This window comes from Bos taurus, chromosome 22, assembly GCF_002263795.3.
Source record: "Bos taurus isolate L1 Dominette 01449 registration number 42190680 breed Hereford chromosome 22, ARS-UCD2.0, whole genome shotgun sequence".
Classification (NCBI taxonomy): Eukaryota; Metazoa; Chordata; class Mammalia; order Artiodactyla; family Bovidae; genus Bos; species Bos taurus.
Window position 1 is genome coordinate 49,420,774 of NC_037349.1, and position 16,420 is coordinate 49,437,193.

The window sequence follows — 16,420 nt, forward strand, 5'->3', positions numbered from 1 at the left end:
CCAGGCCCTGCTCACCTCTGCCTCTCCACCTATGCTCTGGCGACCAGCCTTCCTGCCCAGGGATGCATGTGACTCCTCAGTGGAGCTGCGAAGCCCTTTCTGACTGTGGGGACAAGTCTGTGAGGCCTTCGAGGCCTCTCTGTGGAACTTAGAAAATCATGTGAAATCTTTTTCTTCCCTGTCAATATTCTTTTTAGATGTTATTCCTGGAGGCCACCAGAGGCAAGGCTTAGCACCTTCTCTCTGTCCGAATTCCCGACCTAGCCTCGCAGTCTCATCCCAGGGCTCTAGGAGTTTAGTAAATGCCTCTACTGACACATGGAACTTTTCAGTCTATCACTTCACTGCCCCCTCAAAGGGTTGCTGGGATCGTGGGTGGAAGTGGATGCAGAAGATGGCAGATTCAGCCCAGTCATTTCAGAGTTAATTCTTGCCAAGCTGTGTCAGAAAAGGTGGAATCTCCATGAAACATTTTCTAACATCTAACAGAAAATAGGGAAGGAAGTTTCTGCATTTTTACAAATTTATCTCATTCTAGTAACACCGTGGACAAGAACAGCCTGAATTTCCTGGCCTGTCACACCACCTGTGGCTCAAGGGCTAAGATGCGGTGGCTGGTTACCATGGTGAAGAAGTGGTTAATTTGGGGGGAACTGTGGCACAAGGTAATCACCCAGGGCACATGTGGGTACACTTGTCTTCCTGACCCAGAGCGGCACTCAGTAAATAGAGTGACAGCTATGTTTTTTAATTTTTCTTTTAGAAAAGGCCTTAGTAATGGACAAAACTGTGATACAGTGAAAGGGCCCCTGTCCGGCCTGTCAGAAAGTCAGGTGCACACTGTCCATCCTCTCCACTGGGAGCTCAGTGTGGGGCTGCAGGGTGGCTGCAGGGGAAGAGCCCAGACCACAAGGCAGGTCTGCCAGCACGTTCTGGAGGCCCCAGAGTCAGGCAAAGAGCCTGGGCTGTGGCCTCACTCAGCCCAGCTGTGAGGTCCTCGGAAAGGCTCTGCTCGCGAGGAGCAACAAAGAGCTCAGGAGGCTCTGAACCTGGCTCCCGGGATCTGGAGGTCACCCTCAAATTGGGGGGGGGGGAATGGGAGGCAAAGGGAGTGGAAGAACCTTGGCAGCCAGGCACAAGGGCAAGTTCCCCCTGCTTTCTCTCCACCACACATTACAAAGGAGTTGAGGGCAAGGGGTGAAGGGATGGGCATCATGGGCACTGACACTCCGCTGACATCTGGCGGGCCCCAGCTCAGAGCTTTCCCCTGTCAGCTGCGCGTGTCTGTCCAGTCCTTTCCCGGGAGGAGGCCTGGCTCTCCCTTCCTGCTTACCTGTGTAGTTTTCCGCCTGCAAATGCATGTCACAGAGCTTATGGATATAGCGGATATACATCTCCTCTTTATTAATCTCCGATTTGTAGAAGTTCTGTAAGAGAGGAGGAAGTACACATAAAGGCGAGAGGGGATGCCCCCTCTGGAGGCCGTATCTGAGCTCCAGGCAGCTGGCCAAAACCCTGGGAGTGCTGGACAGGAAGGAGGAGACAGGCCGTGTGGGCGGCCAGCGCCAGAAAGAGAAGGGACCAGTCATAAAGCACCCCTGCTGGGAGCAAAACCTCTGGCAGGTCTGCAGGGGTCCTGAGTGGTGAGAAAGAGGAAGAGTAACAGTGGTGGAAACGGGATGTCAGGGTTTGTGGGACCTTGCTAAGAGGCCAGGCTACAGCTCTGTCCACGGAGAGGCTCCTTGTATTCCTTTCCCGAGTGGGAATGTGAGTTTCCAGGGACAGGGCTAATGTCCTGATGCAAACCCTTAGGCTTGTAGCCACGTATTGCAGAAAGGACAAGGCGATCACATGGCGGGACAGAAGCCACTCCATGAAGCAGGGAGGAGGATGAGCCCAGGTTCTCTCACCATCAGATTAACAGTGCAGCCAATCTTCTTATTCTCTGTCTCCTCTCCTTTCATGCAATCCCTGGAGGGGAGAGCGAAGATGAATGCACCAAGTGGTACCTCTGGGACAACTCAGAGACCTGCAGTGTCCCCGAGGCTTCAGTGTGTCCAAACCCCAGAGGAAGATGGTCCCCAACAGAAACTTGTCCACGGATGGGGCCGTATTGTGTGTTCCCTCCAGGCTCTGGACCCATTCCTAGGGCTCAAATATCTCTGTTCAGCTGGACCCTTGTTCTGGTGGCAGAGTACAGAGCCCAGAGGCTATATCAGGGCATTCAGTAGCACCTACCCATGTCTTCAGTGCGTAAGTATGTCAGTAAAGTAGAAGGTTAAACCCTCAAGTTCCCTGAAGGGGAGCCACAGAGCCATCCTTAAAGGGCAGTTTTCATTTTGTAGGACAGTTTTTAGGAGAAGCCAATACACTCTACTCCAGGGACCTGCCTTCAGAACCCAGCAGCCCAGCAACCATGGCATAGCCGCCACATAAATCATCTCACTGACTTTTCTCCCTGTAGTGTCCTTCTTGTGCACTAGTACTTGGAATCCCCTCCAACTGGAAGGATTTAGGGGTAGCTTCAGCCAGGGCTGAGCTGCATTTTTTGCTGAACAGGCTTGGGTACAGGAGGGGTCACGGCTGGCCTGCCAGACACAGAACACAGGAACACTGAGAATGGATCCTTGCCAAAGGAGAGTGGGAACTGATCAAATCCATGCTCCTCTAGCAAGGAGGGGTGGCCTAGCACAAGGAGATGAAAGAATGAGGACCAGACTGTGAATCCAGTAAGAAGCCTCCTGTACACACAGCCACCTGAGTCCCAGGTGCACCCTCCTGATATCTGCACGAGACACAGCACAGAGAAGACAACCACTGCTTGGGGCTGGTTTCTCTATCATCCCTCCTCATTCCTTATCACCTTCCCCTGTAACCTCCCCAAAGGCCCTCTTGACTCACCTGAACTCTACTGAGAGAACAACTAAGGCCCCAGTGGCAGTGGCAGTATTCCTTTTAGGCTAAGTCAAAAGCCATGATATGACTGACAAGGCAGGCTTTCAGGAAAAAATGGATTACATGTGAACTCCCAGACTCCACATATCATAAAGATCTCTGAGCTCACACGCTGCCTCCTCTCATCTACACCTGGCCAGGGTCAAGGGACAGAAATAAACAGATTTTACACAAAGAATGGAGGCATGGGAAAATTACCCCTTGCCCTGGAAAAGAGAAGTGAAAGTCCTCCTGGGTCACAATTCTGTTGTTGTGTAATTGCTAAGTCGTGTCTGACTCTTTGCCACCTCATGGACTGCAGTCTGCCAGGCTCCTCTGTCCATGGGATTTTCCAGGCAAGAATATTAGACTGGGTTACCATTTCCTTCTCCAGGGGATCTTCCCAACTCAGGGGTCCAATCCATGTCTTCTGCATTGCAGGGAGATTCTTTACTGCTGAGCCACCAGGGAAGTCCAAACAAGTGCAACGGTTCTGTATTGGGTGATATTTCTCTGCCCACCTGCCAGACGGCTCTGAGGAAGGTCTGTACTAAGGTCCCCTCTCACTCTGGAGACAGCCCTTCTCCTCCTCTCTGCTGTGCCCACCTCTCTGAGCCTTGACTTTTCTGGATGAAAAGTCAGATGGCTACATGTCCCTATGACATCTCCAGCGTACATGTGCCCATGTATCACGGGTAAGCCCAGGAAACCCTGGCCTACCCCTGAGAGAAGGCTTTCACCCCGCCTCCTTGGCAATCAGGAGATTCCTAATGACTGGTGATAGCACACAACACCAGAACAGCCCTGCCTCTTGTGGTCACGTGGTCTCAATTTTAAGGTCAGGGGATCCTCCTGCTGGGGAGAGCATGTGACCAGAGAAGAGGTCAGGTAGGTTCCTGAGAAGATACCTGTAGTCAAGAAGGCGTTCCATGAGGCGGGTGACTGAGGTTACAAAGGAAATGCCGGTCTCACGCCATGTTTCCTGTTCAACCTTCTCCAGCAGGCTATTGATAGAAGCAAACAGAACGCACAATTCATGAGCCTCCCAGGGGCACCAGAGTGAGGTCCCAGAGCCCAGGGGGCCTGTGATGGATCTGGAGATGGCAGACTTACCACATGGCAGTCTTACCTGGGGTAGGGCCCAAACAGCTGGGTTCTACTCCATGCAGCAGAAAGCAAAGATAAAGCAATTACTGAATGGACAGCAACAAATGAACATGTCTTCCATTGTCCTGTGTGAGCTCTTAAGGATGCCCCTGAGCTGAGGGATAAGCTTCAGAGCCCCAGCCCCAGTAGGGGTACACCCTGTGAGAGCTGTTCTGAGGAAGCAGCTGAGGACCAGTCCACTGAGGGAGAGACCTGGCTTTGCCAACCGGCTGGCCGCCTCTATCACTGCTCAGAACCATCCCCAGCAAACACGCTGACCAGCCTTTTCATGTAGACCAAGGGTAAGACTGCAATCAGTCTTGAGGGCCCAGCATGAAGGACAGAGAGTGAGTCCAAGAGTTATACCTGGTCATCTCCACTGTCACAGGAGACTTCCACAGAAAATGGCCAGAGCCAAGAGCTACATGCCTGGGTCCTTTTCTCACTTGTCAGCCTGTGCTCCTATTATCTCCAGGTAGGCTCTGATTTCTCCATAGAACCTGGCTTCTGAGATCCTCTACCTTCCCACTGATGATCCCAGGTGCAGGTCTTGCTGCTGACTCCTTTGTACACTGGCCCCAGCTCCCTGAGGTCATGAGAGTCCCCTAGAGTACAGCGCTCAGCCAGGGACCGGCAGTGGGGACTCACACCCATAGCCTGACTGTTGTTAATGCTATAGTGATGCCAACTGTCTCCCCTGCACAGAGCGTCTAACCTGAGATGGGGCCTCTGAGACAGTGAGGGTTTCCCAGGTGACCCATCTTCCTAGAGCAAGATGGCAGGATCACTGGTTCTCACCTCTGAGCTGTGTGGGAAAAGCTACTGTGTACACATTTCCCAAACTATGTTCTACAGAGCTCTGCTGTCCTGGGGGACAAGAGGTGTTCTGTGAGCAAACAAGCATGAAAGTGGTAGATCACTACACCCTCCTCTGAAGAGATTTTTCACACCTTTCTGCATTTTGAAGGCTTTGAGAAGTTCTATAATACAGAGCTTTGTTTAATTTTCTTTCACTGAATCTTTTCTAAACTGATTAGCCCATGACCTACATCCCCCAGTGTACCTACACAAACATCTTCTTCTAAACACAAATTGGGAAATGCTGCTCCACGATTATCAGTGGCTTTTAGTTCTCAGACATGACTCAGAAGAGTTTATGAAACACTTCTTTGCCAGGTAATTACTAACTCCAAGTTATTTTTGTGCTTTTTCCTTTGTAGTAAAATCATCAGTGAGTGGCTTAGGAAGAGACTTCGCTTCCTTATTTCCATAATTAGAAACATCTCTGGCCAAAAGAGAAACCCTAAGGATGGATTCATTTTCACAAATTAAAATTACTTAAGTTTCAAATGAATTCACATTTTATTCCATGACTCATCAAGGAACAAACTACATACACAGGGTACAGGAGAAAGATTTCCCCCTCTTGAAACTGGAATGTCTGGGTGGTATCCCCAGACATGCTTCTTAGTGGCCACGCAACTGAGGGCAATGCCACCAGCTCTCCAAGCTCAGCTGCATTATTTTTACTCATCAGGATACTCTCTGCCGTGCCCACCTCACAGATGTATTGTTAGGATTAAATCAGAAACGTCAACATATTTTGTCCACTGTAAAATTCTAAGCAAATGTACAGTATCATTAACAGAAAATATGTTATGAGCTCATCTTCAGAATGCTACAGCTAGAAAATCTCACAGCTAGAAACAATGAATGAGATGGGAGGGGGCTCTAAAGCTGTAAATGTCTTCACATTTTGCTTTTCGGGAAGATAAAAAACCCAATTTACTGCCTATGTGGGAGGACCACGGCTCTCCTATGTCCCTCCTTTAGACTGAGCCCTATAGCTGGGTCTTGTCAGGTTTTGTGGCCCCATCAACTCAGGACAGAAGCCATACTGGTGGACCTGGGACCCCTGACATTCAGTCAGTATAGCCACCCTGTTTCACAAGTGAAACTGGTCTGGAAAGGGGGTATAACTTGTTTAAATCACAAAATGGATGGTAGCATCTGTACAATCTTACAAAGCTGAGATTTAAACCCCTTCCCCTCCTCAGAAAGGCCAGCGCTGAGCCCTCATTGAGTCCCCATGAGCTGTTTGCCCAACTAGGATACAGTACATGGTATGAAGACATATGATGATCCTCTTCCTATTGGCAAACCCAAGAGCTCAGAGTTACTATCTGTGTCTACATCTTTCAGTTAACTACGATAATCCCTGAGAGAGCCTGCTGTCGTGAAGTCTCTTTCTTTTTGACAGAAGGTGAGCATTGCTACCACCAGCAACAACCTGGGTCTCTCCTGATACCCACGCTCTGAAGCCTGCCCAGAACAGGCTGCACCCCTACCCTTCATTAGCCCACTTCACCCTCTACTCCAACGTGGGGTGCCTCGGGCTGAAGCAGCTTACAGCAGGCCGAAGAGCTCCCTGTAGCTCTCATCGCCTTTCCCTTCTGACACCATGCTGTCCAGCTTGTCAATCAGCTCGGCCTCCACCTAGAGGGAAGCAGAGATTTTGTAAACCCGAAATGAGCTCAGGAGAAGGATGCGAAATCCAGCCTTCTGTGATGGGTGAGGACACTGGGGAACTGCTTCCTGCTTTTGTTCTTGTACCAAAGAAATCCTGGAGAAGGTGGGATCTCACCTACAGCACCGGGAGGCCACCCTGTCTCCCCCCATCAGGAACGGATCCCACTCTGGGGGTTTAAGTAAGAGCTGGAACTTACACGTACATCTCAGATACTCTTTTCCTATTTTGGATCCAAAAGACGCCTTTGTCAAGTGTTGCTTTTCTTTCTTAAAAATTCTCATTCAAGAGAATTTGTATGTATAAGACATCAGTTCAGTCGCTCAGTCGTGTCTCTTTGCGACCCCATGAATTGCAGCATACCAGGCTTCCCTGTCCATCACCAACTCCCAGATTTCACTCAGACTCAGGTCCATCGAGTCCGTGATGCCATCTAGCCATCTCATCCTCTGTCATCCCCTTCTCCTCCTGCCCCCAATCCCTCCCAGCATCAGAGTCTTTTCCAATGAGTCAACTCTTCGCATGGGGTGGCCAAGTACTGGAGTTTCAGCTTCAGCATCATTCCCTCCAAAGAAATCCCAGGGCTGATCTCCTTCAGAACGGACTGGTTGGATCTCCTTGCAGCCCAAGGGACTCTCAAGAGTCTTCTCCAACACCACAGTTCAAAAGCATCAATTCTTCGGTGCTCAGCTTTCTTCACAGTTCAACTCTCACATCCATACATGACCACTGGAAAAACCATAGCCTTGACTAGACGGACCTTTGTTGGCAAAGTAATGTCTCTGCTTTTGAATATGCTATCTAGGTTGGTCATAACTTTTCTTCCAAGGAGTAAGCATCTTTTAATTTCATGGCTGCAGTCACCATCTGCAGTGATTTTGGAGCCCCCCAAAATAAAGTCTGACACTGTTTCCACTGTTTCCCCATCTATTTCCCAAGACATATTTGGTTAGAACTTTACCCTCCGTCAGCTAGTCACAAAGGACGCTTGCTGGGGGCTGGTCCTCACCTTAATGGCTGACATTCGTTTGCACTGAGGGAGATGGGTTTCCTTCAGAGATTGTCCTTGAGGAGAAAAGGCTCCATTCTTTGTCCTCACAGGACCTAGAGCCCTTGGACTGCTGCTGCCCCTGCAGCTGCCTTGTCACTGGGGGCCCCTGCACTTGTTACTTGATTCCTAAACTGTGAGGAGCAACACTGCGTCCATTCCTAACCCACTAATTTGCAAGGCTTTCAACAGTGCTCAGTCACTTTCCTAATAGGCCTCAATGCATTTACTCTTAAGTGAGAAATTACTTTTAAAGTGATATAAGATAAAAAAAAAATCTTTTAAATTGCTCATTAACCTTTGAAATGTGGTCCTGTGCAATTATTTGTATATTTTATATCAACAAAAAATGGCATGGCTCCATTTAATAATGAGCTATAACAAAAGGCATTTTCTCATTCTACACAAGGCCAGAGTCCTAAGGCAATGAAGTAGTAAAAGAATAACTGAATTAGAAAAGTCATTGAAGGCAATTATGGCTTTTGAAATCCTATCAGTGGAAAATGAAAATGGATGAATAAATATGGCCCTTTTATAGCGGTCTGCTACGGCCAGGGTGGAGATGGCTGTACATCTACATTTGGCCTAACGAGTCAGCTGCTTGAATATACTTTTCGGAAGACACACAAAGTCTGAGGACTGCAGTCCTTGGGATTGAGGTCGTCTGCCTTTCTCTGTGAGGAGAAAAGGCACCAGCAGGGACTTGCCTGGGGTCATGCAAAGTCAGGTAGGGATCTCTCTTTACACACACAGGCATAGGTTGTGCTTTCCAGAACAGGGCAAAGGTGGGAGGGGACCTGGAGCAGCAGAGGGTACGACGGTGCAAAAATGGGCACAGCCGTTTCCTGGAGTTCTCAAAATGGCTCCCTGGCCAGCAGCAGCAAGTCACCAGAGATCTTATTAGAAAGACAAATTCCCAGGCTCCACTGGATCAAAAACTCAGGGTTGTGGGGGGTCAGCAATGTGCGTTTTTACAAGCTCTCAGGTCGTTCTGAGGCCTATTCCAGGGTCAGAACTTCTATAGGAGTTCAAAGGAGCTGGTGATGGAAGGATTTAGGGACAGTACTTCCTCACTCCCTGTAGTGCTGATAAAGGGAGAAGTTACTAAGAGAAACTGAGAAATTTAAAACGTGACACTAAAGATCAATGTATGCAAAATCAATGTCTCTAGGTTACACAAAATGCTAAGGTCTTCAAATATAACGTCATAATTGGTAATACTGAACATTTCAGGTCTGTGGAGCTACTTTTATTTTATAAAACCAATATTCTTGAAAAGAAAAGGTCAGTTTTCATTCCAATCCCAAAGAAGGGCAATGTCAAAGAACATTCAAACTACTGCACAATTGCACTCATTTCATATGCTAGCAAAGTAATGCTCAAAATTCTAAAAGCAAGGCTTCAACAGTACATGAATCAAGAACTTTCAGATGTTTAAGCTGGATTTAGAAAAGGCAGAGGAACCAGAGATCAAATTGCCAATATTCGCTGGATCAGAGAAAAAGAGATTTCCAGAAGAACATCTACTTCTGCTTCATTGACTATAAAGCCTTTGACTGTGGAAAATTCTTAAAATGAGATGGGAATACCAGACCACCTTACCTGCCTCCTGCATTGACTACGCTAAAGCCTTTGAGTATGGATCACAACAAATTGTGGAAAATTCTTAAAAAGAGATGAGAATACTAGACCACCTTACCTGCCTCCTGTGAAACCTCTATGTAGGTCAAGATGCAGCAGTTAGTACTGGACATGGAACAATGGACTGGTTCAAAATTGGAAAGGAGTACATCAAGGCTGTATATTGTCACCCTGCTTATTTAACTTATATGCAGAGTACATCATGTGAAACACCAGTTGAATGAAGCACAAGCTGGAATTAAGATATACAGATGACACCACCCTTATGGCAGAAAGTGAAGAGGAATTAAAGACCCACTTGATGAAGGTGAAATTTTTATTTATGGAAGGAGAGTGAAAAAGCTGGTTTAAAACTCAACATTCAAAAAACTAAGATCATGGCATCCGGTTCCATCACTTTATGGCAAATAGATGGGGAAAAATGTAAACAGTGACAAAGTTGGACCATAAAAAAGACTGAGCACCAAAGAATCGATGCTTTTGAATGGTGGTGTTGGAGAAGATTCATAAGAGTCCTTGGACTGCAAGGAGATCAAACCAGTCAATCCTAAAGGAGATTGTCCTGAATATTCATTGGAAGGACTGATGCTAAAGCTGAAGCTTCAATACTTTGGCCACCTGATGTGAAGAGCCAATTCATTAGAAAAAACCCTGATGCTGCAAAAGATTGAAGGCAGGAAGAGAAAGGGATGACAGAGGACAAGATGGTTGGATGGCATCACCGACTCAATGGGCATGAGTTTGAGAAAGCTCTGGGAGATGGTGAAGGACAGGGAAGCCTGGTGTGCTGCAGTCCAAGGGGTCGCAAAGAGTTGGACAGGACTGATTGACTGAATAACAACAAAGATAACTGATGCAATCATACTGTTCTAAGTGAAAGAAGTCAGCCTCAAGAGGCTACAGTCTACATGATTCCCTTTACATGACACTCTGGAAAAGGCACAATGACAGTGATGGAGAAAAGATCAATGGTTGCCACAGGTTAAAGGTAGGGGAAGGGTTTGACTATAAAGGGGTAGCCAGATGGAAATTTTAGGAATTAAAATTGTTTTTTAAAATCTTGATTGTGATGGTGGTTACATGACTTTCATGTGTCTGCCAAAATTTACAGAGCTGTAAATCCCAAAGAGTGAATTTTACTCTTTGTAAATATAAAAATACATAAATAAAAATTAAAAAATTACTGTTTGCCTTGTCTGTTCTCAGTGTTAGAATCACTCACTCTAAGACCACTGGTTCTTCCCAGAATCACAGAGTTGGGAGGGAGCTTAGAGGGGAGTGATTACAGTCCCCAAGGCAACAGAGAACTCTTCCCTAGAGGACTCCAGGGAGCTTGTTTGAGAACCACCAACAGAGAGGAGTTCCGCATCTCTGAAACCAGGCCAGCTTATAGCAAATCACTTTTTGCGAGCAAGTTATTCCTTTTATTGGCTAAAACTGGTATTACCATCACTGTTTTCTATCTGTTGTTCCTAGTCCTATTCCTTGGAGCTACAGATACAAGGGCAGGGGCCCTCTCCTCCACTTTAGGGGTGGCAGAGGAACCACCCAGAGGCACAGCCTGAAGCCACGTGGTCAGAAACCAAGCACTTATCCCTCTCTGTGCAGGAGTCTGTGAAGTTCTCAGCTCTGATAAGTTTTCTGGTCTGGGCTCTAGCCATAGAAATGCCTGGACCATATGCACTGGGGAACCTCGAGAGAGAAAAGACAACATGCTCCTGGGACCGCCCTCTGAGTGAAGCTGGGAGGTTACAGTCTCAGTCACTCTCTCCTTGATCAGAAAAGTCCTTTCACATGATGTTCAGTTCTTTTCCTCTGATTCTTCTCTGATAGCACTTCATGAAGAAAATCCACAAATCACTTCTGGCCAGCAAGGGAGGGAAACCCTTGGATGGGACTCAAGGCGGCCAAGAACTACACTAGAACTACAGCCTGGCCATCCGCATCATGTGCCAGGGTAAAAGGGGTCCATTCCAGGGAAGAGTACCCTAACACCACCAGCGGGGGGTGGGGGTCTCACCTGTTTGAAGTTGCCGTTTTTCCTCTGCTCCCAGTCCATCATGTCGTGAAAGATGGGAATCATGATATTCCGCACTTCAGGCTGTGGGACTAGTGTCACACCCAGGAACGGGCCAATCATTCCCGGAATGAAGTGGATCTTATGTTCACCTGCACAACACAACCCAGCAGATAGAAGTATATGCTCCAGCCACAGAAGCTTCCCGAGTAGGGCCACAGCACATGATCTGACCTTCACTGGGAGCATCAGAGAACACAGAAAGCTCTCCTCTATGGGCTTCTGAGATATTCCCTTCCCTTGGCTTTTTAAGAGTTTGCAGACTAAATTGGCTCAGTCCAGTTGAAAGAAAATTCAACAGGTACAAGTTCTTTCCAAAGAATTTGCTGGGAGGTTCTACAAACTACCTGAAAATCATCCTGAGGTTCAGGAGCAGAGTCACTACTCTAGATAGAATAGGATTTCTGAGTACCCTGCAATAGTTTCCCATAGTCTGTTCACAGTATTTATTCAGCAAGGAAAATTCATCAATTTCTACTTAAACACAATGCACTGACCCTGGGGTTTCTGCCTGTACCCAGAGGCATTTAAGTGATGAGGATGTTCGGTCTGCTAGAGGTCTGAAGTCCATAAGCCTCTTCATCATCGGTGCTCAAATGTGCCTAAGAGTCCCTCTCTTGAGTTAGCAGGAGCCTCCTGCACAGCCGTACCTTGACAGACTGGCTGAGAGACTCTGTACGTGTACCTCCGATCCCACCCCTTGCCTTCACATTGCATTTTTGATTGTAGCACTATATTTATTCAAACCAGTTTGGCTCATCTCTCAATTTTCTTAATGAGGCCTGCCCACGGGAAGAGTGTAGTATGAATTTCCCTGTGACTAGCCTGTCAGTTGGGGCATGTTCCCAGAATCCAGGGCCAGTCTTGAAGACTACGGGACAGAACTTTTCTCTTCCTTGTAAAGGTGAAACAGAGTGAACCATCTTCCAGAGCTCTGTTTTCAGTCCTTCAGAGACGCGGGGACAAACTGTGGGCCTGTGTAGTGACTGTTACAGTCAAGCAAAATCAGTTCCTGAGAACTAGAAAATGTCATTTCCACCAAAAACAATGAGGTAGGAATGGCTTTCTTGGGGGAAATCTGACATGGTTTTTGAATTCTTCCATGTTGAAAGCCTATCTAAGGAGCAAGTGTTAGCTAGCCTGGAGGCAGATTCTGCATATTCCAATCTTGGTATTTGGTATAGCTGGTCCCCTGTGTTTCTGGGAATTTCAGAATCAACTTCAGGGTGAACATTTATATCTGGACAGTGCTGGATGCAGAGGGTATGAGCACTGAAGCTAGAGAGCTGGTTTGGGGAAATGCAGCCCCACTCAGGGATGGAAGGCGCCAGGGCTGGCATAAATGCCTTGCATCTTGCTTGCTGCTTCTAGGGTTGTGACTAGGATGGTTGGTGGAGGACTATGAGATGTTATGGCTATCCTTCCTAAGACTTCAGAGTCATGAGCTTAGTTGAAAGCAGATCTCACTGGGAAGAACAGCAGCGGCTTCTCTGGCATCCAGGCAGGCCTATCTAAGAAGCCGACAGAAGCAAAGGACAGCCCACCTAGTTACCAGGGCACCCCAAGGATTCCACCAAAACCTGACAATTTCAAGATTCAGAGTGCTGGATATTAGAGATGCTGCAAAGAGAAGCTGTCGAAAGAAAAGAGACTAAAATCAGTCTCACCTAGATGCGGCAGTTCCCTTCGTACATGTACCTGGCAGTGGGAACCTCGTCTGGATGCCTGAATGCCAGAGACCCATGAAGGGTTTCAATCTTTACTAAAAAGAACAGCTACCCTTGCTCATGTGCTAACTGGGCTTCTGAGCCTGTGACACCTGGACTGGGACATGGATAGCCCAGAGGATCTTATATTCTCAGAGCCTCAGACATTATATTCTTACAGCCTCATCTTCTTTTTCTCCTTTTGACTTTTGTTCTCAAAAAAGGGTCTGTGCATATGTATCGCTGGGGTCTTATTTCTCAGCTTAACTCTCCCTGCCAAGGGCTTTGTGCACATGTGCTACACTATACCATCCATCTGAGGTGTTATGCTAAAGATATGTGAAGCTCTCTTGGGTCTGAATTAACATTCATAAAACCTGGGGGAAGTAATTAGTCTTGTAACTTCTTATTTGGCCATGCAATATGTGTAAGGGAAGAGTGTGGAGAAAAGACCTACCCAAATTCTGCCACATGCTGAAGAGTTCATAAGCCATCATCACACGCATGTCCCCGTACCTTGGAATAGAACACAGGAACCAGCTATTAGCACGAGAAGGTTCAGGAAGACAGGAGGCCAGCATTTCAGCTCTGTTTCTAGCGCTTTCCAAAAGACAAAGTCATTTTGCTCTCAGTTGAGCTCTTACACTTGGCTCCTTGGGAAGCCACCTCAATGAGAACCTTGTGGATGTCTCTAGGAGCCCCTCCTGGAAACATAACCCCATCTGGGCACATGTAGGAAGATGAATAAGAGACATATGTCTTACTTATCTAGAATCTTCTTCCTCTTGGTGGAAGTTATGATTTCTAGCTGAAGGCTTGGCTGATTTATGAACAGAACTGCCAGGCTAAAATAAGAATTCCACACCTAGAGAGAGAGAGAAAGAGGAAATATGTGACAGCCTGAGTTCTTAACCTTGCAAGGAGAGATTCTAAATATATGCATGTAGCACAGAATTCATTTCAGTGTTAAGATCTTGATTTTTAGAAAATATCTTTGCAAACAGGACTTTCCCCTGCTTTCTTGACTTCTCTGAAACCAACAGTGTTGATTCTGGACTGGAAAACAAACTCATGGGTTTCTAGCTCCCAGCATCTCCAACAGGGGTTTCTTAGGTTATACTCTAATCATTATCAAGCCTGGAAGCTGTTTGATACTATGAACAGATTAAGAAAGCCTCCAGCCACCTATCAGACACTTAGCTGAATCCTTCTCAAATTCCTGACCTGCAAACCTGTGAGCAAAATAAAACAGCTGTTTTAAGTAAAACAAAAACAAAAATGAAAACAGGGAGTCTGGTTTTTGGCTTTCTATGGTTATTACAAAGATAGTGACGGATCTTAGGAGCTCCTACCTTAAAGTCGAAGTCTGTCTCTGTGAAATTCTTGTGCAGCGCAGAAGACAGGTACTGGACAGTGGTGACTATGATGCTGCAGTGAGGACAAGGTGTCGGCAGAGTTAAAGGACTGACAATGGCACCCTACAGCTGAGCATCCGTGGTCTGCGGCCCATGTGCAAGCTTCCTGAGTACAAGTAGCTCTCGTGTAAGATGTGACTTTAAGGGAGAAGGATGTGCATGCGTGCTCAGTTGTGTCCGACTCTTTGCGACCCCATGGACCGTAGCCCACCAGGCTCCTCTCCCTATGGGATTTCCCAGGCAAGAATACTGGAGGGGGCTGCCATTTCCTTCTCCAGGGGATCCTCCCAACCCAGAGATAGAACCCATGTCTCCCGCATTGGCAGGTGGATTCTTTAGCCCTGAGCCACCTGGAAGCCCAAGTGAGAGGAATACATGGCACAAACCCTACAAAAAACCCCCTATGGAGAAGTGCCCTACCAGTGGGTTCTAGACCAAGCTCTGCTGATACCTGGTCTTGGCACTACTTTTCTTTGGCCACAGTTTCCCTATAAAAGGAGGGGAGTAAGGTTTCATGGTTCTTTCAGGCTTCTTCCAGTTCAAAGAGTGATTCTAGTATTTGGGGGAATCTTAGGAAAATGAACCTGTATTATGACCAACAGAGGACTTAGAGTATCATTCTACTACTCCACTTGATTAACAGGGGTTTACAGTTATTAAATCTCTACTTTTATCATATACTGTTATTTTCATGTGTAAGTAATTTGATTTCAGCCTTTGATCTAGAATATCTAGAATATCACCCATTGCTTGGGCATGTTTAAGGGTTAATGCGAGGCTGGCTTGCTAGAGTCAAGAGCACAGGTTAAGGGAGAGAGAAAGTGAAGTGAGACAGGCGAGTAAGGGTTTAATTACCAAGGGCGTTGGATGCCTGGCAAAGGAGCTTACACCTAACAATGACCACCTAAGCTCTGGTGCAGAAGAGGGGCAAGGCAAAAACAGTGCATTAGAGAGACTTATTACCAGCAAATAAATTTGAAAAGTAAAAGCCTTGAAAGAAGAGGCTTGCTCCTGCAGAATGGGCTGGAGAGCCTGAAGTGCTCTGAGTAGAACTAAGAGACAGAAACAAGAGGGGGTCAAATGGAAAATCCACTATTTAAGGAAATATCTCTGCAACACTGTTTATAACCATTCTTCTGTTCTGTATGAAACGTTTGCAGTTTTCAAAAAAAAAGAGCATTATAAAAGGTACAGAGTAGAAAGACCATCCTGACACCTTGCTAATAAATCTAACACAAATAATTTCACTACATTCTGCATAATGCCGATGTAAAAGGCCGATCAGAGGGAGGAGGCAGTAGGCTAGAGAGTGGATGCTAAGTGGCCTTCTCCTGAGCATAAGGGGACCCGACAACAAGCACCCTACCACCCACGTGACTTGTTCGCTTTGCCAGTGAGAGCCACAGGGCAGAAATATGAATGGGGCAGACAAGCAGGGTCAACCTTGGAGTGAATTCTGTGGCCAGTGTCAGAGGTGGGCAGAGCCTCACAGTCTTGGGTGAGTAATTAGCACTAGCTGTGGGGGATGAGCAGTGTCTGGCAGAAAAGACAAATCAAGTCAAGAGGAGGGCTTGGGATGCTGCCTGAAACCACAGAGCAACAGAGGCCAATGATCAGGCCCTCCTCAAGCAGGAGCCCTCCTCTGGTATCACAGCTCACATTCATAAAAGTTCCTTTCCTACCCTTACCATGACACCATCTGCCGGGCACTTAGACTCTACTTCTGAACTATCTTTGACTATTTCTCCTCCTTGAACTTTGGTAAATGGCAAAGTCCTGCTGACTGCGCTTCCAAACACTTTCACATTTAAACCCTCTCCTCTCTGTCCCTACAGCTTTGACCTTGACAAGTTTCCATCTAGCTTCTTCTCTCACATGTAATATTCTGGGGACAGCTGCATGGAGGCTGGCACAGGGCCCTTCCAC

The 16,420-nt window shown here is 47.0% G+C and overlaps 1 protein-coding gene across 13 annotated transcripts in view; it reads right to left on the reverse strand.

Moving 5' to 3' along the window:
- The window catches only part of DOCK3 (dedicator of cytokinesis 3), a 303,790-nt gene that overhangs the window by 36,116 nt on the left and 251,254 nt on the right, over nt 1-16,420 (reverse strand). For 10 of the 13 annotated variants that reach the window (XM_024983261.2, XM_024983252.2, XM_024983262.2 and 7 more), the window contains 9 exons: nt 14,432-14,507; nt 13,844-13,944; nt 13,537-13,595; nt 11,317-11,465; nt 6,491-6,576; nt 4,064-4,090; nt 3,843-3,938; nt 1,911-1,971; nt 1,334-1,427 (listed from right to left, as the gene is read on the reverse strand). In XM_024983261.2, the coding sequence (XP_024839029.1) occupies nt 1,334-1,427; nt 1,911-1,971; nt 3,843-3,938; nt 4,064-4,090; nt 6,491-6,576; nt 11,317-11,465; nt 13,537-13,595; nt 13,844-13,944; nt 14,432-14,507 (749 nt within the window). The remainder of the gene's footprint in view (nt 1-1,333; nt 1,428-1,910; nt 1,972-3,842; nt 3,939-4,063; nt 4,091-6,490; nt 6,577-11,316; nt 11,466-13,536; nt 13,596-13,843; nt 13,945-14,431; nt 14,508-16,420) is intronic. The other 3 variants (XM_024983256.2, XM_024983258.2, XM_024983254.2) reach the window with 1 other exon arrangement.